At 38.1% G+C, this 27,013-nt stretch overlaps 1 protein-coding gene across 1 annotated transcript in view; it reads left to right on the top strand.

Moving 5' to 3' along the window:
* The window catches only part of Sptlc1 (serine palmitoyltransferase long chain base subunit 1), a 75,869-nt gene that overhangs the window by 30,914 nt on the left and 17,942 nt on the right, over window positions 1–27,013 (top strand). Inside the window, exons 6-9 of the mRNA XM_004870049.3 lie at window positions 4,661–4,793; window positions 15,800–15,929; window positions 19,389–19,478; window positions 26,480–26,587. Coding sequence (XP_004870106.1) covers window positions 4,661–4,793; window positions 15,800–15,929; window positions 19,389–19,478; window positions 26,480–26,587 — 461 coding nt within the window. The remainder of the gene's footprint in view (window positions 1–4,660; window positions 4,794–15,799; window positions 15,930–19,388; window positions 19,479–26,479; window positions 26,588–27,013) is intronic.

Raw genomic sequence — 27,013 nt, 5'->3', positions numbered from 1 at the left:
CAGCTGTTCATGGTAAAAGCTATCAGAAGCCTAGAAGAAGAACAGAAACTTCTCAACAGATTAAAGACATGCACTCCATACTTCCAGCGAGAATGCCTTATGTAAATGGAGAAGATACAATGCTTTCTCCTTAATGTGGGGAACAAGGGCAGATAATCCTTACTCTTTATCTGTCCATTAAACTTTGAAACCTAGTCCCCACCAAAATAGTCTGGCATTAAAATAACACAACTAGGATAGGATTGGCACGGCAGAAGCAAAATCTTTATATGTAGATGAAATGATCATCTACAGAGAAAATACTAAGAAATCTCTAGGAGCCCCTGGAACTTGTACTTGAATTTAGCAGGATTAGAAAACACAAGGTATATATAAAAATTCAGATCTGTGTATACTTGCTATAAATGAAGAACTGGATATTGAAATTTAAAAGTTATGTAGGAGTACAAAGGACCTAGAAAAGTTAAAAACAAAAACAAAAACAAAACCAGTGTTGGAAGATGTTTAGTACCTAATTTTAAGACTTCTTCTAAAGCTACAGTAATCAAGGCCGTGCTGGTGTAAGGAAAGACATATAGGTCATTGGAATAAAACAGAATCTAGAAATAGAACCACACATATATGGTCCACTTGAGTTTTGAAAGATTATTTAACATTAGCATTTTATAGAATATCAATTCAATTCAAGAGCTGAGGAAGAGATAGTGTTTTCAGCAAATGGCACTAGAACACCTGGTATCCATATATAAAAAATTAACCTCAACCCTTTTTTTTCCATGCATGACAATAACTTGAAGGGATCTATGAACCTAAATAAGAAAGCTTAAAAGTATAAAACTTTAAGAAGAAATTATAAGGGAAAATATTTATGAATTCAGGATAGGCAAGAACTTCCTAGGATACAAAAAACATGATGTATAAAAGAAAAAAATTGATAAATGAGATTCCATCAAAATTTAGAACTTTAAATGACATCATTAAAATGAAAAGTAGTCCTTAAAAAGACCATATTTACAATACATTTAACCTATGAGCAGAATATATAAAGAATTCCTAGAGCTCATTAATAGACAACCCAATTAAAATGTAGACGTAAGAAGATGATAAGTAGCCAGTATAGCACAAGGCATGGTGTGCAACTGTAGAATCAGAAAAAATACTAATCAGTACAATAATAAGATTGAATTATACACTCATTAGGGAGATGAAGTTAAAAGTTTTAAAAGCCTTGTCATGACTTTTTTCTTTTTGTTGGATTCTCCCCCTTTGCGTTTAATTTGTCACACCCAGTGTATTCATTCTGCTGGGTTTCCTGGGGTTGTGATCCTCATTGTCTTTTCCTAGGGTATTGTCTAAAAATTTTTTGGAGTGCCAGTTTGGTATTCATGAAGTTCCTGAGGTGCTCGTTATCATGAAAGTATCTTATTTGTCCATCAATTTTGAAAGATAGTTTTGCAGGGTACATCCATCTGGGTTGGAGGCTGTTTTCCTTTAGGGCTTGAAATACATAACTCCAAGCTCTTCTTGCCTTGAGGGTTTGCATTGAGAAGTCTGCTGTGATTCTGATGGGCTTTCCTTTGTATGTGATTTGTTTCTTTTCTCTAACTGCTTGTAGAACTTTGTTCTTCTGCTGAGTTTCTGGAATCTTGACAATTATATGCCTATGTGTAGATTTTTTTTGATCAAGGCTGTTTGGAGTCCTATATGCCTCATTTATCTGTATGTCAAGCTCTTTTCCCCTGCTTGGGAAGTTTTCTGCCATTATTTCTGTGAAGAGATTTTTTTATGTCATCTCCACTCTCTCCTGTTTCTTCATTGAGCCCAATCAGTCTCATGTTATTCTTCTTTGCATCATCTAGCAGCTGCTGGATTGATTTCTCGTGTTCCCTTACAATTTTAAAGCAATGTTTCTTTTCCTCCTCACTAATTGCAATCTTATCTTCTATATCTGAAATTCTGTCCTCACATTGGTTCGTTCTGCTGCGCAGACTTTTGATGGAGTTTTTAATCTCCTGGAAATCTTTTTGTATCTGTTTTATGGATTCCATTTGTTTCCTATGTTGGGATTCCATCATGTTCCTCAGATCCTCTAGTTTTTTATCTGTGTCCTCTCTAGACTTATTAATCATGTCTTGCACCATGAGCAAAATCTTTGCTGTTATCTGAGTAATTATTTCTGATTTCATTTTTCCCAGATCCTCTTTTGTTGCCAGTTCAGAGAGTCCAGGTGGTTGAGTATCAGTTTGTTCCATCTCTTTTTACTTTGGGGTTGCTGTAGGTGATCTGAAAGTCTGTTTTTGAGGCTTGTTTATGTGTCTTCTAATTTCCATGGTGGGGAGCCTTCTGGGTTCTGGGACTGGCTCAGCTTCTCTACTCTAGGAGCCTGGGATGGAGGCGGGGAGCTTCCTTCCAGGTACAGGGACTGGCTCACCTTCTCTGCCCTAGGAGCCGGGGATGGCAGCGGGGGAGCTTCCTTCTGGGTGCTGGGACTGGCTGAGCTTCTCTGCCCTAGGAGCCTGGGCTGGAGGTGGGCATATGGCAATTTATATTTATGATGATAATAGGAATATTGTGAACATCAGCACAGTAACTCACTCTGGAAAATAAATCCATGTTCAGTTTTTAGCCTCATCACTCATCCATAAAAAGTCATTACAAGGTAAGAAGTCTAGAGAGTGATTTAAAATCCCTTTTGTCATTAGTAAAAATAGTGTCTGTATCCATGGCATGCTTTCCCTTTTAAAAAGGAGATCTCAGATGAAAGCAATTTGCCATTGCTGGGTTGTCCACCTGCTGGCTGATAGATGAGTGTTTGTGGTAGGTGCTCCTACTCACAGGCAGTGTTGTAATAGTTTGAAGGAGGCCCTCTAGCCGGGACCTACCTGGTGGGGAAGTAAGAGGTGACAGGGCAGTGTTGCCCAGAGGAGACACGAGACATGTCAGAGATTAACCAGTATCACTGGCAGCTTTCTGTTTTCTGGTGAGGTACCTAAAACCTTTCACTGATAATATCTTTCTTTCCTTAAAGGCCTTGGCTTTGTGTATTGGGAATGTCAGTTTCAGTGCTTGCAGGCAATTGCAGTGCATTCTAAACTTGCTAGTGTAAAATCCCACATTTATTTAATATTGACCTAATGTAAAGTGTCTAGTCAGTAGAATGACTGTTGCCGATTGGTAATGGAAATTAAATCATTTTTCATATGCTGTGTGTATGTTCATAGGCTGTGTTTTATATACATTGCAACTAGTAAATTGGGAGAAACAGTGTTATATATTTTACCACTTGTATTGGTCAGCTTTTTCATTGCTAAGACATATACATGCCCACTAGTTAAAGGAAAATTCAGTTTAACTCTTGGTTTCTCAGGTTCGGTCCTGGCTGGCTCAAAGACAGAAACCATGGTGGGAGGGGGTGGCCATCACATACACGTGAACATTCCCTCCAGTAGATATAACACTACTCCCTCTTTCACTGTTTCAAAATCTGCCTCCATGACCTCTGTTCCCCTCCTTTCTCCCTTAGAGCTCTAGGGATAGCAAGACCTGGCCTTCTTCTTTCTATATGGGAAGTATCCCTTACACAGAGCACAGTGCACTCTGTGGTGTAGCCCTCTAGGCATGGGTCCTACTGCAGTTAAAAGAGCTAAAGGAATATTTAAAAGTCCATTTCTCTCCTCCATAATGTCTCATTTTAACACATTCACAGTGAGGCTGTAATTCATATGTCTCACTGCCCAGCAGCTTGAACCACTGATGGTATGTACATGACTGTCCTATTGGGTGGCTTTTTGTTAATTTTATTAGTAAAAAGACTAATAAAAGTGATTAGATCTGTTTATATCACCAGTAGTACAAGCTGCCCAGTGGCACAGTCATGCATGTACTACTAATGGTTCAAGTCTGTAGAACAAGTTAAACTACTTGAAATTCTAAGGTTCAAAGCCACTGGGTGGCCTATTCACTCTAATCATTGCTTGTCCTTCCATCCCAAAGCATAGACCCCCATGGGTCATCCTAGGAGGTATAAGGAATCATGATTTAAGAGGGAGGACATGCCAGTTTAACAATTATAATTTATCCCTTTTATTACATAAAGGTTCTTAAGCTGCTTCTATAAAAGGACTCTTGTCTCTTTTTGTGCTATAAGTTTGAATTCCCCAATATACTTGTAAGACATTCAGATAGAAGCCCTGTTCTACACAGGAATGGCAGGTGCTACAACTAACTGCCAACACAAATTGCTAGAGGAAAGGTCACTGGCATTCTTGTATGTGTCACTATCTTAACACAGCATACCACACTCTTGAAAATGCACAAAGCTGTTACTGAGTTGATGTGGGACACTGTTAAAGCTTCAGTGTTTTCAGTCAAGGAAAATTAAAGCAAGTGAAGACAGTGGGTCTGGAGAATTTACAGTAGAGGAATGTAAGTGCCGAATGGACAGACAGGTAGATTTCAGTTCATCTAGTTCAGAAGTGCTTCTGGTTGAGAATTGCTTTAATACTGTAGATATTTTATAGTTTATTATTTTAGAACAATTACATTTTAGCTATCAGGTGAACGTGTTAATAATTAAACTGTCACATTCCTTTCTTTATTCTTTAGTCATATAACAAGAATTATAATATGGTTTAACTATTTGATTTTTTTATTGAAATAGATGTTCATTTGGATTTGGAAGAGCACCTAGCAAAATTTATGAAAACTGAAGAAGCCATTATATACTCATATGGCTTTTCTACCATAGCCAGTGCAATTCCTGCTTACTCTAAAAGAGGGGACATCATATTTGTGTAAGTAAACTATCTGCTCATGTAAATAGAATTCTTTTGGAAATAATACTGACTGTCTTGGAACACATAACTGCCTGGAAGTTATGTGCCTAAAATAATATGAATTCTTCAGTTTATTATTTAAAAAATATTCATTCATCCCAGCCAAAAGGAGTGAGACTTTCATTCAAAGGAGACTTAAAGGTATCAATAGTTGCTTATCTGCCATTACGGTTTTATTTATTGATGACCATGTGAGGCCTGCTATCTTCTTACTGTGTTCAGCTCTGTGGCCACCTGTCCTTATGAGTTTGTGTTCATAACCTCACATTGCTTACCCTGCCTCATCAGGTCTGTAACTCCTCATAACCCACCCACCCTAAACTCCAAATTTCTGCTGATCTTGCTTCATAGCTAATTTTAAGGACATAGAGGCTGTGAATTGGGAATATCCTTGACTACCCACAAACAGATCTACAAATTTGGTGCACTCATCCTGGATGCATGGTACTACAGGTGGCTGTGAGGGGATAGGCCGTTGAAGATCCACACAAGCATTAGTGTGGTCCAGGGAGCTGGTCATACCAGTTGGAATATCTGCCGCCATTTTTTTTTTTTTTTGATACAGGAACTCACTATGTAGTTCAGGCTGTCCTTGAACTCACTATGTAGCCCAGGCTGGGCTCAAAGTCCTGGCAATCCTCCTGTCTCAGCCTCCCTAGCGCTGGGATTACAGGCATGTGCCACCATGCCCACCCTGCTACCTTTGAATTAGCTATTAAGTTTGATTTTTAATTTAGGTCCCACATTTACTTTTTCTCTTTTCCTATTTTAACACTGGCCAGAGTAATCTTTTTTTAAATGTCAATTTGATTATGTCACACCCCCTTTAATAAATATAATGTATTGAAGACATAATAAACGTAATGACTTAAATCCTTTTTATGAATTTGTGAATTCTAAACTACTTTTTTAGGCTCATTTTGTACTGCTTTCCCCCACGTGGTCAACATGTTACCTCACTGGCCTTGCACACCAGTTTCCTCTCATTTCAGAGCCTTTGTCATGCCAGTTCCTTTGCCTAGAACACTGTTCCTCCTCTCATCCTGTACTTAATTTATGCTGGTCCCATACATACATTGCCTCCAAAGAGAAGCCTTCCTCAACCTGTGAGCAGTTCAAGGTCCTTGCTACATGTGAAGAAAATCTTACAACCCAGAAGAATTCAGTATCCTAGTATATCTTTGCTCACATGAGCACTCATACTGCCTGTCAAGATCCCTCTGCCTCTCAAGCCACACAGGTGTGCATGCATGCATACACACACACAAACACACACACCCCTCTCTGTTCATTTGCTTCAGAGTCACTCATTTTTTCATTTTTGTAGCACTTAGAACACTTTATATGTCTGTGCTTATGTACTTCTGTTTCTTGCCACAAGCCTATTTGCATAAGGCAGCATTTACCATTTGGTAGCATTGTTTTAAGTGTTAGTTTACTGAATGAAAGAATGGAGACTGGAGCTCAAAGAGGGGTCCATGTGACTGAACTCTGGAGCCTGGCCTATCTGGCCTAATGTGCCCATAAAAATGAATATTTTCATTAATTTTTTTACAAATGTATTACAAAATAATTATATGAAAGACTTGTCCCAACTTGAGAACCATTGCTTTAGTGTTTCTGCATTGTTAGTAAAACCACAGTTACAGGCAGCTTCAGGGTCATCAATATGCAAGCATCCCTTATTAATTCCTTATAGTTACAAGTGAATTTGTCACTTCTTTTGTCATATACTGTCTTTTTGATCTTGACTGATAAGAAACCTAAGGAAAATTAGCTTCAATTTGGTATACTTCATTTTTCAGTGAGTCATTATACACTTACTATCTTCTGCCTAATTTTATTTTATTTAAAATTTTTAAACTGATAAAAGCATAAAAACTGTACATAATGATGAAGTACTGTAATACTTTTGATAGATTAATACATTGTGTAATGTTTGGATCAGGTTAGGTATACCTCAGGCATTTATGATTTCTTTATGGTGAAAACTTTTGATACACTTTTCTGTAACTTTTTGAAATATGTAATACATCATTGCTATCTGTAGTCACTCTTCCATGTAATAGCACATCAAAACTTCTTGCTTCTGACTGTAACTTAATACCCATTGATCAGCATTGCCCTGTCCCTTTCTCTGTCTTACTGTCCCCAGCTTTTTGTGACTGGCATCCTACTCAAAATTTTATGACACTGTACTAGTCAGTTTCCCTGACCTTGAGACACAACACCCAACAACATAAAGGAAAAGAGCTTTAATTTGGCCCGCAGTTTCAGAGGATCCAATTCATAGTCAGCTGGCTCCAAGGCAGAAATATAGTGGAATGGCATGGAAGGGCAAAGATGTTCTGCTCATGGCAGCCAGGAAGCAGAGCTGAAGAACAACTCCAGAGAGGAAGAGGCGAAGGGACAGATGTAATACCCAAGATCACACCTCTGTCACCCATCCAGTCACATCCAGATGTGTGCTTTGCTAATCCCTTCAGCAGTTCCCAGATCCAGCCAAGTTGACACAGTTAAGCTTAGCCAACACATTCCACTCAAACTCATCTCTTTAAACTATATTCAATCTCCAAATAAACACAATAACAAGTTAATAATTCCACCTAACATGTTAGAACTGTCCTGTGTACAACAGAATGTTACAAATACCTTCCTGAAGTCTCAACTATTCCAGCATTTTTCAAAAGTCAAAATCTCTTTAGACTGAAGATACTCTTAACTGTGAACCTCTGTAAAAATCAAAAACAAGTTATATAATCCCAAGGTACAATGGCATGGGATAGACATTCCCCTACCAAAAGGGAGGAATGAGGGATAGAAAAAGTTGGATCAAAGCAAGACCAAAACCTAACAGGACAGACATTAAATCCTGTGCTCTGTATCCAGCATCAGGGCCACATGGCAGTGACATGTGAGTTCCAGAGGGCTTGGGCAGCCTTACAGCCTCTCAGGCTCAGCTCATGGTCTTCAGCTTTCCTCAGCAGACATTCCAGATTTCTGGCATCTCTGACTTCATGTGGCTTCTACTGCACATTCAACTTTATTTCCACTTGCCTTCCCTCCCAGCCCATCCTTTGAAGTCTGGATATAAGAATCACTGTCACAACTCTTGCATTCTGTATGCTGGTAAACCAGCATCACAAGAACAGTAGCAAGGTCTGTTGTCAGTGGAAGCAGTAGCCAGGTCCCCTTGAGCTGCTGAGCTGAGCACGGTAAAATGAATCCTGGTGAAGCAATTCCCGAGGAGGCCTTCTCAAACAGATATCCCAAAGACTCTTCTCAAGTGAAAGATTGACACTTTTGTACCTTTGAGCCTGTGGTGGGTGAGATCTTGCTGATTTCTGAGATGCCCTGAAGACATCTTTCTTCTTGTCCATATACAAAGTACTTGGTTTATTTTTAATGGCACTAGTCTCAGCAGCCATACCGCCTGTGGCCCCAACTTTACACATACCTGCTTTTTGGCCAAAATTTAACTTTTCAAATTTTCTGCTCTGCCTTTTGCACCTGATTCTCACTATAAATCTAACAGCAGCCAGTAGTACCCATGCCATAGCCTGAATATCGGACTGCCTTGAAAGTTCTTCCTCCAGACTAGTTATTCCACTAGCCTTCATCTCTCTCCTGTAATAACTCAGGAAATGGGCAAGATGTAATGGGAGGGGTTGTTATTGTTATGGCCTTTAGTCCAATTACCCACAAAGTCCTTCTTGACTAAAACCCCCTGAGCCTGGCTTTTATTGTCCACATTATTGCCCACATCTCTAAACCTTTTGGAATTTCTCCTGCAACCCAGTTCTAAAGGCTTCTGAACCGCACAGGCAGGTGTAGTTATAGCAGTGACCCCATCCTCAGTACCAATTAGTCAGCTTTCCCATTCCTGAGACACAGTAACCAACTTAAAGGAGGAGAGGCTTAATTTGGCTCAGAGTTTGAGAGGATTTAGTCCATGCTCAGCTGACTACAAGGCAGGAACATCATGGCAGGAACATCATATCAGGACATGGAATAGATGCTTAGTTCATGGATCTGGGAAAAAGGGCAGGGGACAGCATCAGAGAGGAAGGGAAGAAAGCCCATACCCAAGCTCATGCCTCCATGACCCACCCAGACATACCCAGAAGTGTGCTTTACTATCCCCTTAGCAGCTCCCAAACCAATCAAGTTGACAAAAAATTAAGCATAACCACCACAGTTTCCACCCTTTTTAGATTACAAATTTGAGTGATTCCTCATGCAGTATTTGTCTTTCTTTGCTGGCTCATTTACTTAACATAGTGATCTCCAGTTCATCTGTATTGTTGCAAATGATAGAATTTCATACTTTTTTGGCCGAATAGTATTCCATTCGGTGTATGTTCTGCATTTTCTTTATCCATTTATCAGCTGATGAACATTTAGTTGTTTCCTTTTTTTTTTTTTTTTTTTGCTGTTGTGAATAGATGCAGTAAATAGGAGAGTGCAGGTATCTTCTGCATATTGATTTAATTTCCTTTGGATATAAACCCAGGATGGGTTGGCTGGATTATATGGTAGCTCTTAATTTTTTGAGGTACTTCTATACTCTTTTCCATAATGGCTTTATATATTTGGGTGCTCTGATGTAATAAGTGTATGTATATTTAGAATTCTTATTTCCTCTTGATGTATTGATCCCTTTATCATTGTATAATGACCTTGTCTGCTTTTACCTCCTTTGATTTAAATAATGAGGTGCTTGTTTATCACTGTATCTGATATAAGTGTGGCTACACCTACTTTGTTTAGATTCCATTTCCATGGATTATCTTATTCTATCCCTTCACTTATAGTCTATAGGTGTTATTAGAAGTGAAATGAATTTCTTTTCTTTCAATACCACGGATCAAACTCAGGACCTTACCTTAGAGAGGCAGACATGGTGCCATTGAGCTAAATCCCTGTCCCTAGGAGTGAATTTCTTGTAAGCAGCATATAGTTGAGTCTTTTTTTTAATCCATTTCATTGCTGTCTTTTAATTGGAGAATTTAACTCGTTTATATTCATGGTAGTTATCAATAAGTGAAGTCTTACTGTGGCCATTTTATGACTTGTTTTCTAGTTTTATTGTAGTTCCATTCCTTTTTCTCACTCTCTTATAGTCTTCCTTTGTAGTTAAGTAATATGCTCTACTATTGTGTTTTGATTCCTTGCCAATTTAGGATTTATCCATTATAGATTTTGCTTTGTAGCAGCCATGTATCTTGCAAAATTGTCCTTTGATTATAACAAGCTATTTTTAAATGATAGCAACTTAAACATGATTATAAAATAAGAAAATATACTAAAAAGAAAACTACAATTTCATTGTTCCTGACATTTTGAGTTTCTGATAGCTTATTTTACATCTTTCTTTATTGTCTATCTCTTAACATTTTTATGCAGTTATTTTTGAACTTTTTATTTTTTAGTCCTCATAATAAAAATATGGTTTATACATTATGTTTACACTATTAAAGCATTCTGAAATTGTCTGTTTAATTACTTTTACCAATGAGTTTTATGCCTTCCATATTTTGTTCTTACTCATTAATGTCTCTTTCAGTTCAAAGAACTTGCTTTAGCATTTCTTGTAGGAGAAATCTCATGAAGATATATTCTCTCAATTTTTGTTTATCTGGAAGTGTCATGTTTATTTCTAAAAAATAGTTCAGCAGGGAACACTATTCTTGATTGACAATGTTTTCCCTAAGTAATGTGAAAAATCTCATGGCCTGTAAAGGTTCTGTTGAGAAGCTTGCTATCAGGCAAATTGGGACACCCTTATGTATTATCTTGTTTTCCTCTTGCTGACCTGAGAATGTGTTCTATGAGCTAGCATGTGGTCTGTTTTGGAGAATGACCCATGTGTAGCTGAGAAGAATATGTCTTCTGATTTTGGGGGGTAGAACACTGTAGACACCTATGAAGTACATTTGTTCAAAAGTTTGGTTCAGTTCTGGTATTTCATTGATTTTTTTGGTCTAGTTGATTTATTTGTGACAGTGGGTTATTGAGGTCGCCCACTACTATTGTATTAGTGCTTATTTGATTTTTCATGTCCGTTAATTTTTTTTTATGTAGTTGGGTGGACTAGCATTTGGTGCAAATATATTTATGATTGTCATTTCTTCCTCTTGTATTGTTCCCTTTACAAGGGTGCTGTGGCCTTCTTTGTCTCTCTTAATTAGTTTTGGTTTGAAGTCCACTTTGTTTGCAAGTAGGGTAGCTACCCCTGCTTTTTTTCAAGTTCCTGTCACATGGAGTATTGTTTACTTATTTTCCCCCGTCTATTTAATTTCTTGTCTTCTCTGATTCCTTCATTCTGTTGGGCTCCATGGAGTTGTGACCCTCATTGTCTTTTTCGAGGATATTGTTTAGAATATTTTGGAGTGCTGATTTGATATTCATGAAGTTCCTAGGATGTTCTTTGTTGTGAAAGTATCTTATTTCTCCATGATTTTTGAAAGACAGTTTTGTAGGGTATGTCAATCTGGGTTGGAGGTTTTCTTTTAGGGCTTGATATACTTTACTCCAGGCTCATCTTGACATGAGGATTTGTGTTGAGAAGTGCTGTGATTCTGATGGGCTTTTTTGGTATGTAAATTGTTTCTTTTCTCTAACTGCTCGTGGGATTTTGTTTTTCTATTGTGTTTCTGGACTCTTGACTATTATGTGCCTAGGTGTAGATTTTTTTTTTTTTTGATCACGGCTATTTGGAGTCCTATATACCTCACTTCTCTGTATGTCAAATTCTTTTCCCCTACCTGGGAAGTTTTCTGCCATTACTTCTGTGAACAGTTTTTTTATGTCATTTGCACTGTCTCCTGCTTTTTCATTGACTCCGATTGGTCTTATGTTATTCTTTTCTGCATCATCTAGTAGCTGCTGGATTGTTTTCTCATGGTCCTGTAGTATTTTTAAGAAATCTTTCTTTTCCTGGTCACTAACCACAATCCTGTCTTCTGTATCTGATATCTTGTCTTCACATTGGCTCATTCTGCTGCATATACTTTCAAAGGAGTTTTTAATCTCCTGGATATCTGTTTGTATATGTGTTATGGATTCTGTTTCCCTCCTATGCTGGGCGTTCATGGATTCCATGATGTTCTGGAGCTCCTTTATTTTTTTATCTCTGTCTTTTCTAAGGTTAATAATCATGTCTTTCACTATGATCACCATCTCTGTTATCTGAGAAATTATTTCTGTTTCATTTTTTCCAGATCCTCTTTCATTGCTAGTTCAGAGTTCTCCAGGTGACTGAGTTTTGGATTGTTCTGTCTCATTGCCCCCTATATTTTCCTTTTGTGATATGGAAAACTGGATTTGCATCTTTAGGTGTCTTCTCATTTCTATTTTTTTGTGCTGATGTTTCGGGTTTTTAATTCCTGGTTTGCTCTTTGTAAAATGCTTATTGCAAGAATCTTTCTTGCTAGTATTTAAAACCTTTAGGAAATAGCTAGTTCTTGGATTATCTTCCAGGTATAGTTGGCTTTTGGGTTTTGAGTCTGTAATGACACTTAAACAATCTCAGTCTTGGTATACCGGGAAGGACAGTTGACTAGAACAATCACATCACCTTGGCCAAAGTAATACAGTCAGCATCAACAGTAGCATCAAACACAGCTTGGAAAATGGCAAGTGGTGGTAGCTATTATTCTGACACTTTTAACCACAAGAACTAGTAAGGACCAATCAAAAATATGTTTACAGTAAATAAGCCCTTCAATGTAGCAGCTTTACCCTCTGGGAAGGAGACTTAGAATGAGTTGGGGTTGGAGGGGAGAGAGAGGTTAGAAATAGGGCTAGAGGACACAGGAAGATTACACAAACTTTGGGAAACTGGTGAAGATAAGAGGAAAAGAGAGATGAAAGGAACAAATACAAGAACAGAACAAACTTAACAGCAACGGGAAAACTAGAAACTGTATTCACTTTCCTATAAGAATAAGAACAATTGAGAGAAATAGAAAAAGAGGAAAGGAAAAAACAAGACAGTAACAGGAACAAGAAAGAACAATGGAGAAGGAGAAGGAGAAGAGAGAAGGAAAAAGAAAAGAAAAGAAAAGAGAAAAAAAGAGTTCCCCTTCGAAGCATGTCTCTGCTGTCACTGGTAGACAACATGGGCAGCAGCCTACAGATCTAAGATAATCTCGCCCACCATGGTCCACTGAGATTCAAGCTGCTTTCTGGCTGCAAGATCAGAATTGAGCTCCCTGATCTCCAACCTCTGTAGTCCACTCGGTCTTCACTACAGTGTCTCTCTTCACTCTCCTCATGGGCTTCAACTTTCTGACTTCTGGGGTTGAGATCTGGGGCCTTTCCTTAATCAGCAGTCTTCCCTATGTCTGTAGCCCAAGTTTCCCCTCTGTGATCCTGTCCACACAACACTCTCAGCCACTGTGGCACCTTTTGCATGTGTCCGCTGACCCAGTAATGGGAGGGGGGAGTGTCCCCTTCCTGTCAGCAGCCAAGGCCCCTTATCTGCCCCCCGTATCTGGTCTCAGAACTCAGTGGATGTCTCAATCCCTTTATAGTCGTGGCCCTGGATGGACCTGGGAGCTGGGTTTGGCTGGACTCATTCTCTGTTTCACAACATAAATTCCCTTTATCTGTTGACCAGCTGCCAGCAGTCCACTGTGGCTGGAAAAAAAACAATGGAGCACATCTGCCCAAATGACAGGTGTGACCCAGCTGGCATTCACTTTCATTGTACTGAGTTTCTACTTTTCAACTTAATTTCGCTCATTCTGCTGACCAGCTGCCAGCAGTCCACCATGTGTGTGTGGGTTTTCCCTTCTCTCTCTGGGCTGCAGAGCGTTCATGGATGTATACAGCACCTGTGGGCTGTGGGAATTCAAGTTTGTGCTTCTGCCCCAAATGGCAACCTCGTCCTGGCTGCTGATAGTGGGAGCTTCACTTACCAATATTCTTTTCCTCTTGGGTGGACTTTAGGGGGAATATTGTCTGGCATTTTCGCTGCTGCCTCTGGCTGTTGTAAGCCTCTTCTGTTTCGGTCCAGGTCTCAGTTTCTCAGTGAGAGGCTGAGTTGTTTTTGTGGATCCCTACTGGGGCAAGTATACCACTGATTGGCTGGGTTGGGTGTCTTTGTTCTGTGTGATTAATTCATAATGAATTCTTCTCCTCTGTTCTCTTGATGTTCTCATATGCCCTCTGCACCCTTTTTGGGGGGCTTTAGGTTGATGATTTCCAGGTATTGGGCATTTATCCTGGGAAAACTATGGTGGTGGCCTTCACCATTCTGCCATTTTTCTTCTCCCTGTCTTTTACCCCTGAGAACCTGATTAAGGTGTGTCTTGAGATAGACTCGTTTGCACTAAATCTGGTTGATGACCTTTGTCCTTCTTGTCCCTGAACATTGGTATCCTTTTCAGGTTGGAAAGTTTTCTGTTACAGTTCTTTGAATAAGCTTCCTCCCCTTCAATGTTCTTAAGTTCTTCTTGAACCCAATTAAATCAAATATTTTCTCTTTTAATATTGGCACAGATGTCCTGTGAGCTTTTTTCATTCCTCTTTGTTCATTTTTTTCTTTGTTCTCCTTCAAATGAATTTTCAAATAGCTTGTCTTCAGGCTTACTCATCGTCTCTTTTGTTTTGATCTGTTTTGTCTTTCATGCTTTATGTCACATTTTTTAATTTTACTTAGTGTATCCATCTCTTTGTTAATTTTCTCTGTTTGAATATTAAATAACTGTTCAATCTGTTTTCCTCAAGCCCATTGAGTTTTTTTTACAACCACTGTTTTAAATTCTCCATCTGAGAGTTTTTCCATACTGATTATTACCTGACCAGTTTCCAGCACCTTATTTTAACTCTTAGGTGAGGCTGTGGTTCACTGCAAGTGCTTGATACATGTTGGTGTGCTATAGTGTCTACACAGTGAAATGTCAGAAGTTTATTCCAGTCTTCCCAATCTAGGTTGTGTGTCCCTACCTTTCCAGAAATCCTAGGAAGACTGCTGATTTTCTCTGACTATGGAGTCACTTCCACTATTTCAACACTGAATGGCACCCCAAGTGCAGGTTTGCCAAGTCTGCTGGTGGTATGTGTGGTGTCCCTATTTTTACACTAGAGGGCAATCCAAGCCAAAGTTTGTCCCAAATCCGTAGTGGGTGTGAGGTTCAGAACAAACCAGGAAAGATTCTAGAAAGGGAAATCCATCTCCACAGGCCTCTGCCTGCAACCAAGCTAAACCTACACAGTTTGTCCTTAGTCATGTCAGGGTTGTCCAATCCCAGGGCCCCACTCAGCCTCCATTGAAAACTGAGGTAAGAATTGTTTCCTTGCTGCTGGGAGATTACAGACCTGGTTTTCCCCTAGGCCTCTTTTGACACTGCCCAACTGGAGATGAGAAAGGCACCCCATTACAGCCTGTGGGGAGGTACAAGTTTATGCCCCTCACATGGTCTCCACCAATACCACAGTGGGGTGGCGGGTGTCCATTTGTTTCCAGCTGGCTTTGTGAAAGTCCCAGGTCACTATATGGCCTTTTCTGACACCTCTCTGGAAGGAATGCAGGTTGCCTTGTTATAGCACTCAAGGTTTGGAGTCTAGGTTCCTCTCTCAGCCTCTGCTGTTGCAGGTGAGTTTCTCATGGCAAAGTAATCGCAGAGTAATGTGTCAATCAAAGCAGAGGTGCTGCTGATGCGGAGATGCAGCAGTATTTTATGTATTTCTTAGAAAGAGAAAGTATGTGAGTAAACTGATCCTGATTTGAGAGGTTAGAATTTGGCAACAGCATGCTTTTTGGAACAGATTAAATATGGTCATGTGAAAAGGATTGGCAGAGTGAAGAGCAAACAGGACACATAAATGTTCAAACATGTTTTATTTGCTGTGTTCTAGTTAACAATCAGATTGCTCAACTTACAAAAGTAACATTCTTTTTCTGAGAATGTTAACAAGGCCCTTTAACCCATTTGGTGCGCCTCTCTCCCTTGCAGAGATAGAGCAGCCTGCTTTGCTATTCAGAAAGGATTACAGGCTTCACGTAGTGACATTAAGTTATTTAATCATAATGATGTGGCTGACCTGGAGCGACTGCTAAAAGAACAAGAGGTTGAAGATCAAAAGGTATGATTCTTTTGAAGAAAATTATACACCTCTTTTGTACTCTCTAACCAGCTAAATTATAAATGAAATGGTAATTTGTCATTGAGAACTTGCCCACAGATCACATTTGGATATTAACTAAGGGTGTATTCATGTTGGAGAGCTAGGTCTGATTGTAATTACCTTCTCATTGCCATCATTATATATGTCAGGTTTCAGGAGAGGTATTCCAGGCAGCATTCTAAGAGGGTTGAGGGCAGAGACAAACAGCATGCACTTGGTAAATAGGGAGATATATGCTCAACTTTCCATAACAGCTCCCATACTCATTAGGGCTTTAACAGTCTATATCTCGCACATTCATTTCACAATAAATCATGTACCTGTTACATGGAAGAGAAAATAGCAGAAGATCTTAAAGAGTTAATTTATGAGCAAAGTGAGATCCCGTCTCCCTAGCACAGCCTCACACTGGATCTCTGAACAGCCACTAGTTGTGGGAAGCAACTACTCTGAACAGGATCTCCTCATGTGTTGTGGCTGTTTTCAGTTGTTTATTCCCAGAAATCTGTGGAGCCCCTGGTGGTGGTGGTAGTTCAATAGCGGCTCTATTGTTCTGATTAGAGAATAGCACTAAGGAAGCATGTTGAAAGCATCACTATTAGGATTATAGTTTATTTCCCCTGATAGTATGAATAGAAAAGGTAGTTCTGGTTTGCTGTTCAGCAGCAGGACACCATGACGTGTGAACTGTCCTAGAGCCTAATCACCACGTCCTTTGTCTGAAGCATCTGTTTCAAGTGGATTCGGCTGATGCAGCTCCTTTATAGCTAAAATGACCATTCTTTAATTTTGTGTTAATTTCCGTTTTCTCATATATTTGCATTATTCATTTAGGATTCTGTCATCTTTGTTTAGAAGTCAGCCCAAGAGCAGAACTTCATGAATATACACATTTTCATGATGAATATGTATGAACTCAACATTTCATGCTCCATCTGCTGTAGGATAGTGTTTCATTTTATACAGTTTAGAAAAATCTATAGGGAAAAATTCTAATATTGAACCCATTCCAGTAAAAAGAGATGCCCTCTTCTGATCCAGTAATAGAACGCAGCTACTCCTTTGAATGCTGCTGCTGGGGAGAGTGTGCCCACGAGGCCAGCTGCTGCAGTCTGCTTTGTATAGTTAGGATTGTGCAGATTTGGACAGCATCACACTCAGGCTCCACATATGTTTTTATAAGATTTATAAACCCTGAAACATTTTTATGAATATCAACAAGAAATAAAATTGAATATCTTGAAATTTTACTTTTTTACTAGTTAATTTATATCACATTTTCCTGCCATGAATAGACTTTCTAAATAACAACTCATTTTGGGTTTTAGACTATCCCTTTTCAGTTTCATTTTCACATAAATAACAAATCTGTTAACTCTTAATATTTTCTACTTGGGCACCTCTTTTCTTTGAAAGAAAATTTAAAATATTTCAATTTAATCCAGTTTTGGATTGTAAAAGAACTATGCATAACTATGTACAAGGGAAAAACACCTTTCCTAATAACTAAGGAAATTAGGCCAGGAAATTTTCCCTGTCAAAGTAGGACACATTTTTAATAGTAATAATCAGTATCAACACAGGTGTGCCATGACAAAGGATATTCCTGTAACACTAGGAAGAGTTTAAATCAGCACATTTTTAGAATATAAATGGACATATATATTCCAGGATCCTTACATATCCCCTTTGATCTATACTTGAGGTGTTGTAATTAGAAAATAACTAGAAATGTCAAAAATTAAAGAATATTCATAAACAGAGAAACTACCCAAATACAACATTAAGGGAATAAATAATTTGTGGTTTATACACAAGATACAATGTCTCCTTTAATATCATGTTTTAAATTACTTGTGCTTTACTTCACTACATAATGTAGGAATGTTCACAGCATATTTTTTAAATCAACTTTTAAAATGATTACAGTGAAGTCATGTTTATACATATATATGTGCAAGAAAGACGAAAATTATTGCTGTGTGCTATAACCAGACAGTTTTTTAAATTCTTTTTTGTACTTTTTTGCTTCCCAAGGCTCCTTCCTACATTGAGTTTTTTGTTTTGTTTTGTTTTTGGTACCAGGGATTGAACTCCGGTCCTTACTCTTTTGAGACAGGCGGCAGGACCACTGAGCTAAATCCCTGGCCCACACATTGAATATTTTAAAATCCTAAGGAAATACTTTGGGGTATGGCTCAGTAGTAGATTGTCTACCATGCATAAAGCCCTAGGATCTATCCTAGCTCTGCAGAAAATAAAAATAAGAAAAACTAAGAAACTGTTTCATGTTTTAAAAGGCAAAGAAGGGCAAGATGTGCCTTTCTGGAAATACAGGGGGCTTCTATTCATTAATGACTCCACAGATCCATGCTGCTAACTGGGCAGCTTTCACTTCTGAGCTCACAGAGAGAGTGAGGAGCGTGAGCAAGCTTAGTGACCTCAACACAAATGCTTTTTATGTGTTACAGTAGGGGGCCTTAAAATGCCCATTTAAACATTGCTCTCATCCCTGATTTTCTAATTGTCTGTCACAGTAGAAGCTTAGAGGCAGGAAACCTTTGAGTAGGAAGCTAGTAGTAAGTTCTCTGTAAATCTCAGTGTTTCCTCACAGGAAGCATCTATAGATTGTTAATTGTGAGAGAATTCTGGTGACCTGCTGTGAGCAGTGTGGGGAGGTTATATATTGTTTGAATAGGGCTCTTTACCCCACCACCATGGCCATCACTGGCCAAGGTGACAGTTGAGTTTTACTTGACTCAGTAGGTCAGTGAGGGAAAGGGAAAGGGTTTCATTGTATTTTAGTAGGTGAAGGAGATCAGAATTGCCTGTTTTGTAACTTTAGATTGTAGAAAATTGCTAGCATATACAAGGGAAACAGTAATGTGATGCAGCCCACATACACTTCTCCCAGCATTATTAGCATCCTGTCAGTCTCATGCACCTGCACCCCTCCCTGTTCCTCAACCCATCTGGATGATGATGATCATGATGGTATTGATGATGATCTTCATCTTCATTGTGGTTTTTTTTCTTTTAGGATTACATGCAGACATTGAAATTTGCAAATCTTATCCATATAATTCTGACCAGTGTAACCCAGGAATTAGTGCTTCATCATGATATGAAGCGTTCCCATCTCTCCAGAAAGTTCCCTCTGGGCCCATCTCACTCATTCTGGGTTTGGATGGTTTTGTCTGTGCTTTTTATTTACTATGATCAGAGTACCTGGCTTAGATAATGTTGTGAACTGGAAAATATGTCACTGTTCCTCTCAGAATAGCAGGATCTCAAACACTGAGCTTTAAACTCTTTCAGACCATTTTTTCAATAAATATTATGAGATGTGAGCAAACATAATAGGTTTCATATTTGGAGTTACTGAAATGTAAGATGTTGGATTGTTTTCTTTTAAAGAATCCTCGCAAGGCTCGTGTGACTCGTCGGTTCATCGTAGTAGAAGGATTGTATATGAATACCGGAAGTATTTGTCCTCTTCCGGAGTTGGTAAGCATACCCGTTTAGTCATCATTCTGATATTTGGCTCTTGGGCAGATAGACCTTTTATTTATGGCCACAGTTAATTCAAATATATGATATACCTACTTTAAGTGTAGTTTGATAAGTTTTAATAGATTTATAAATACCATCACCACCACCATCACTGTCAAGACACAAAACATTGCCATCATTCTGGATGATTCCCTCAAGCCTTTTTGCTTGTTTGGTTTTTTTGGTACTGGGGATCAAACCCAGGACCTCACGCTTGCCAGGCAGGCGCTGTGCCCTCATGCCTTTTTGTAGTCAGCACACATTCCTGGCCCCAGCTAACCACTGATGTCCTTTCTGTTCCCAAAGATTAGTTTCACCTTTGTAGAATTTCATGTGAATGAAAACAAATATGTATTTTGTAAAACTCAGCTTTTTAACAGTGAAATCAGTATACTGTTTTTAGAAACCATGACCATTGACATTTTCCTCATCAGTGTGAAATTCACATAGCGCAGAATTAACCACTCTGAAATGTGCAGGTCAGTGGCATTGAGTGTGTTCACCATGTTATGTAGCTGTCGACTCTGCCTAGTTCTGAAACCTCATTCTTGCTATGCAGTCACTCTCCATGTTCCTCTCCCTCTGGCTCCTGGTAACCACCAGTCTGGTTTGTATCTCTTTGGATATACTTATGCTGTGTATTTCCTTTAAATGGTATCATGAAACATGAGATCTTTTCAGTCTGGCTTCATTCATTGGCATCTTTTCAGGGTTCATTTACATTGTACTGTGTATCAGGACTTCATTCCTTTTTAATCCTGCATAGTATTCCATTGTGTGGATATACCACATTATATTTGTTCATCTGCACATAGATGTTTGGGTTGTTTTTGTCTTGGCTATTGTGAATAATGCTGCTGTGAACATTCATATTTTGTGTATATATCCAATAATGTAACTGCTAGATCATGTAGTAACCAAGGATCCACCATTCTGTTTTCCACAGCAGTTGCACCATTTCACATTCCCATCAGCAGTATACCAAGGTTCCACTTTTTCTACCTTTCTTGACACTAAAAAGCTTTGCTTTTATGGTTTCAGATGGCTTTGCTAACTTTAAATGATAAGGCTTTCACTTTTCATCATTGACTATGATGTTAGCTGTGAATTGTTCATAAATATCCTCTGTTGAACCACCCTTATATTTGGCCATTGAAATTGGAATCTAGCAGTCCATTAATTGAGTAAAGATTCAAAATAAAGTTTTCATGCATTATTTTTAACATTTTTCATCATTTCTGCTAAGATATAACTCGGTAGTAATGCTTGCCCTGGGTTCAAAGCCTAACACAGAAAAAAAAAAAAGTGTTTTCCTATTTCTGAAGAAATCCAGATACATCCCAAATATTATTATAAGACTGGTTTTTTTTTCTTCTTTCTATTTTTGTTAGTGTAAAGACTGGTAAGAAAATGTGAGGGAGATGGAGAACCAAAATATCTTAGAACTGTATATTACAGGGCTACAATCATAAAGCATTGCAGATAGACAAATACATGATGAAACAGAATACTGGAACTACTGAAATATATGTCAGCATTGATTGTTTAGAGTTTACATGATGCAAGTTAAAATTTGACCCTGGGATTCCAGTCTTGTTTCACTCATTTGTCTGTTTCTGTGCTAGTGTTATTACCAAATTTTTTCTAATACCCGGTTTTAGACACTAGGTTAAATATATCTCATTAGGGGTCAAAAAAGTCATGTTGAAAAGATATAATTCTCCCAAAATTAGTTCATTCATTGTTGAAAATCCAACCAAAAGCCAATTAAGAATACCTTTGCTCATTTAGCAAGAATAGCCAGTAAAAAGTTGATGGTAAAAAGCAAATTACCAGAAACTTATGATATGGGACATCAACCCATCTTATACATTCTGTATATTGTTTCCATAGTTTTAGTGGAATAAAGATGTTAGTAATTTAACCTATAATTATTAAAAAGTATGCTTCCTGTACCAAGAAAGAATACATGAATCAGAGGAAGACCTGAGGGTCCCAATGGTTCTCATATAATTTTCATAAAAAATTTAGTCCCTGATGATTGCTATATTTTAATTCATTAATGAAACTGATTGTGTAGAAAATATACATGGCTGAATTGATTATACATTAGAGGAAACATCTATACACAAACATTCATATATCAGCTCCTAATAGATTGTTAGATTGTTTTTTTTAAAAATGCACAAAATAGAGTAATATACAGATAAATATGCATCAAAATGTTGATGACAAAAGACTTTCTTATAACCTTGAAAACAGAAAAATAGACCATTGAACCATAATAATAATAATGAAAATATTTTCTGCATATAAAACATTTCAGCCAAGGGTGAGGGCACACACCTGTAATCCAAGCACTCTGGAAAGCTAGGGCAGAAAGGTCACAAGTTCAAGCCCAACGTGGGCAACTTAGACCCTGTCTCAAAAATTTAAAAAAGTGGGAGCCAGTCCCAGCACCTGGAAGGAGGCTCCCCCACTGCTATTCCAGGCTCCTAAGAGAGAGAAGGTGAACCAATCCCAGCTCCTGGAAAGAGGCTCCCCTGCCGCCATTCCACACTCCTAGGGCAGAGAAGGTAAGTCACATGGGTGCCAGAAGCACACACACACACACACACACACACACACACACACACACACCCTGCTGTGGAAATGAGAAGACACGTAAATAAGCCTCAAAAACAGACTTCCAGATCACCTACAGCAACCCCAAAGTAAAAAGAGATGGAGTAATCTGATACTCAACCACTTGGACTCTCTGAACTGGCAACAATAGAGGATCTGGGAAAAATGAAATCAGAAATAATTTCTCAGATAACAGCAAAGTTTGTGCTCGTGGTGCAAGACATGATTAATAAATCTAGAGAAGACACAGATAAAAAAATAGAGGATCTGAGGAACATGATGGAATCCCAACATAGGAAAAAAATGGAATCCATAAAACAGATGCAAACAGATTTCCAGGAGATTAAAAGCTCCATCATTGAAAGTCTGCACAGCAGAATACACCAATGTGAGGATAGAATTTCAGATATAGAAGATAAGATTGCAATTAGTGAGGAAGAAAAGAAAAATTGCTTTAAAATTGTAGTGGAACACAAGAAATCAATCCAGCAGCTGCTAGACGATGCAAAGAATAACATGAGACTGATTGGAGTCAATGAAGAAAGAGGAGAGAGTGCAGATGACATAAAAAAGTTGTTCACAGAAGTGATGGCAGAAAACTTCCCAGGCAGGGGAAAAGAGCTTGACATACAGATAAGTGAGGCATATAGGACTCCAGCTAGCCTTGATCTAAAAAAATCTACACATAGGCATATAATAGTTAGGATTCCAGAAACCCAACAGAACAAAATTCTACAAGCAGTGAGAGAAAAGAAACAAATCACATACAAAGGAAAGCCTATCAGAATCACAGCAGACTTCTCAATGCAAACCCTCAAGGCAAGAAGAGCTTGTGTATTTCAAGCCCTAAAGGAAAACAGCCTCCAACCCAGATTGACGTACCCTGCAAAACTATCTTTCAAAATTCATGGAGAAATAAGATACTTTTGTGATAAAGAACACCTCAGAACTTCATGAATACCAAACTAGCACTCTAAAAAACTTTAGACAATATCCTAGGAAAAGACAATGAGGATCACAACCCCAGGAAGCCCAGCAGAATGAATCCATTGGGCATGACAAATTAAACGCAAAGGGAGAGAATCCAACAAAAAGAAGAAGTCATGACAAGGCTTTTAAAACTTTTAACTTCATCTCCCTAATGAGTGTATAATTCAATCTTGTACTTGTTAGTATTTTTCTGATTCTAGAGTTGCACACCTCTTTTTGTGCTGTACTGGCTATTTATCATCTTCTTGTGTCTACTTTTTAATTGGGTTGTCTATTAATGAGCTATAAGAGTTCTTTATATATTCTGGTTGTAGGTTATATGTATTGTAAATATGGTCTGTTTAAGGACTACTTTTCATTTTAATGATGTCATTTAAAGCTCTAAATTTTGATAGAATCTCATTTATCAATTTTTTTCTTTTATACATCATGTTTTTTGTATCTTAGGAAGTTCTTGCCTACCCTAAATCCATAAACATTTTCCCTTATAATTTCTTCTTAAAGTTTTATAGTTTTAGGCTTTCATATTTAGGTTCATAGATCCTTTCAAGTTATTTTTATTTATGGAAATAAAGGACTGAGGTTAATTTTTTATATATGGATACCAGGTGTTTTCGTGCCATTTGCTGAAAATACTATCTTTTCCTCGGCTCTTGAATTGAGTTTATATTCTATAAAATGTTAATGTTAAATCTTTCAAACCTCAGTGGACCATATATGTGTGGTTCTATTTCTAGATTCTCTCTTTTATCCCAATGATCTATATGTCTTTACTTACACCAACACTGCCTTCATTCCTGTAGCTTTAGAAGAAGTCTTAAAATTAGGTACTAAACGTCTTCTAACACTGTTGGGTTTTTTTTCTCTTTTTCTTTTTACTTTTCTAGGTCTTTTGTACTCCTACATAACTTTTAAATTTCAATATCCAATTCTTCATTTATAGCAAGTATACATAGACCCGAATTTTATATATACCTTGTGTTTTCTAATCCCGCTAAATTCAAATACAAGTTCTAGGGGCTCCTAGAGATTTCTTAGTATTTTCTCTGTAGATGATCATTTCATCTACATATAAAGATTTTGCTTCTACCTTGCCAATCCAATCCTAATCTTGTCATTTTATTGCCAGACTATTTTGGTGTGTGCCTAGGTTTCAAAGTTTAATGGACAGATGAAGAGCAAGTATATCTGCCCTTGTTCCCCACCTTAAGGAAAAAGCATTGTATCTTCTCCATTCATATAAGGCATTCTCGCTGGAAGTATGGAGTACATGCCTTTAATCTGTCGAGAAGGTTCTGTTTTACTTCTAGTCTCCTGATAGCTTTTACCATGAACAGCTGTGGAATTTAGTCCAATACTTTTTCTCCAACTAGTGACAGGATCATATGGCTTTCTCCTTTCCTCTGTTAAAATGATGACTTTTGGGGGTGGATCTTCCAATGCTGAACCAACACTGCCATCCCTGTAATAAAACCACTTTCCACATACTGCCAGATCTGACTTCTAATAGTTTGTTTTGTTAAACAAATTTCTATCTATGTTCATACTTTTTTCTTCTATTATCTTTATCCAGTTTTAGGATTAGCACAATGTTGATTTCCTAAAATGAGGGGAGAAGTGTTCCTTTTTTTTTCTGCTTTAAATGTTTGATATAATTTATCAGTAAAAATGTAGGTAGGTTTTCAAGCTAGGAATATACTTTCTTTAATAGGTGCTATTCAAATTCTATATTTCCTCCAGAGTTAGTTTTATTAATTTGTCTTCCAAGGTACTTCTTAGAAGTTGTCAAATTTATTTCAAAACAAATTTTTGAAATATGCTTTCTATATCCTTTTAAATTCTGTAAAATCTGTGGTAATGTCTCCTAGGTCTTGATATTTTAATTTTTAAAATGTATAATTGATGTTGTATAATAGGAAGTAAAGGTCTAAAGGAGCAGGGGAAGTGGGAAGGGTAGGGGAAAAGAAGGGCAAAGAAAAAATATGAGAAAAGGAAAAAAATGGAAACAAGGTCTTTGCAAATAGGGAAGGGTGGAGGGGGTGTGAAGGGAGGTCTAGGGAAGGGGAAAAGAACCAATATACCAACCAAGATACCCATGTAATGGTACAAGATCCCAGTGATGTATGTAAATGTATTTTATACCTAAAATATACCAATAAACTTGATGGGAAAAAAAAATTTTTTTTTAAAGTGTTGGGAATGTAGCTCAGTTCAATCAGTAGTACCGCCAAAAGCCAAACAAACAACAACAACAACAAAAAACCCCTGTTAATCCAAATTACATTTCCCCAGGAATTTTCAGGGGTTTTGCTATTGTTTTCTGCGTGTGTGTGTGTGTGTGTGTGTGTGTGTGTGTGTGTGTTAGTTACTGGAGACTTAATCCAGGGCCCTTGCACCAAGCTGCATCCCTAATCCTTTTTATTTTTTATTTTGAAACAAGATCTGGCTAAGTTGCCCAAGCTAGATTTGAACACGGAATCTGCCTGCCTCAGCCTCCCAGAGTTCTGGGATTTGGGTGTGTACCACCATGCCCATCTTCCCCACGAGTCTTTATGTGTAGTCAGAGCAGTGTTTGGCAGATACACTACATGTCTATACACATAAAAGTTTTAACATTGCCTTTTTTAAAAAACGGCATTATGCTGTCTCTGTTATCAAGTGAAACTGGATCATGTTAGAGATCTGAAGTACAGTTGATGATTACCACTTACCACACTTATACTCTGTAAAGTTGGCCTTGCCCTGATGTAGGCAGTACTGATGTAGGCAGGAGTGAATTAGTGCTAGTGGGGCCAATTCATGTTTTGATTTCTGTGAGCCTTTGGTCACATTTCTGTCAACCAATGAGTGCATAACTTATTTTGTGGGTGATTCTGTTTAAAGATATCTTATTCACTACATACTGCTGATTGGTTCACACCAAACTCCTGCCCAAATGGAGCTTCTTCAACCCTTGCTCATGAGGCACAGCACATCCTTCTTTCACTCTGAAGCCTAGACAGCACTTCAGCTGAGGCCATCTTAAGCAGCAGTTGCCAGCAAAAAGCACAAAACTGAAAAACATGACAATAGCATCCATGAAAGGACCCTGAGAACATGTGTCAGGTAACTCAGCCATCCATCCTATACCACCGCTGCATGTACACGGTGTCTGCTAATGCTGTGTAGAGATAGATGCTGATTGGCTTGAGATTACAAATAAATTTTAGCAGGTAAATGAGTTCATAAATACACAATTCAAGGTCAGCTGTACATTTTCAGGTTTAATTTTTTTCTTTGAAATATATTCTGTATACTGCCAGTCATCAGTACTCTAAAGTTGTGTTTTGTTTAACACCTAGGTTAAGTTGAAATACAAGTACAAAGCAAGAATCTTTCTGGAGGAAAGCCTTTCATTTGGAGTTCTTGGGGAGCATGGCCGAGGAGTCACTGAGCACTATGGAATCAGTGTAAGTTCTCAGTGTTGAGGAAGTCTCTGGCCCTGTAGGAAACACTTGCTTCTGTTCTGCTGACAGAATGTTCATAGGCACTAGACAGTGTCCTTTGGAGGGTCGTAAAACTTTGGTGTCTGTCACCTCACAGAATCTAGGACAGATCTAGCTAACCTGACCAGAGGATCCTGTCTTCCCCCTGAAATTTGTGTTCTGTTTACATGAAGTGTTTGGATTTTGACTTTTCATGGTGTTTTGCTTTTTTTTCTAAAACCAGTTAAATTTTGCCTAATATTTATTAAAATAATTTAGAATTCCCTTCATAGTCTTTTGAAAAGTATTGATAGTGGTGAAAAAATTCCTGTATTTAAAATTCTATATTCCATGTAATTTGTTTACGTGTGGGTAAGAGATAATTAGGCCATATATAGGGTGTGTCTATAT

Source organism: Heterocephalus glaber, unplaced genomic scaffold, assembly GCF_053883595.1.
Source record: "Heterocephalus glaber isolate CG9 unplaced genomic scaffold, H.glaber_assembly_v1.0 deba00000621, whole genome shotgun sequence".
In the NCBI taxonomy this organism is placed as follows: Eukaryota; Metazoa; Chordata; class Mammalia; order Rodentia; family Bathyergidae; genus Heterocephalus; species Heterocephalus glaber.
The sequence above is the reverse complement of the archived record's forward strand: the minus strand, read 5'-3'. Positions and strand labels throughout refer to the sequence as shown.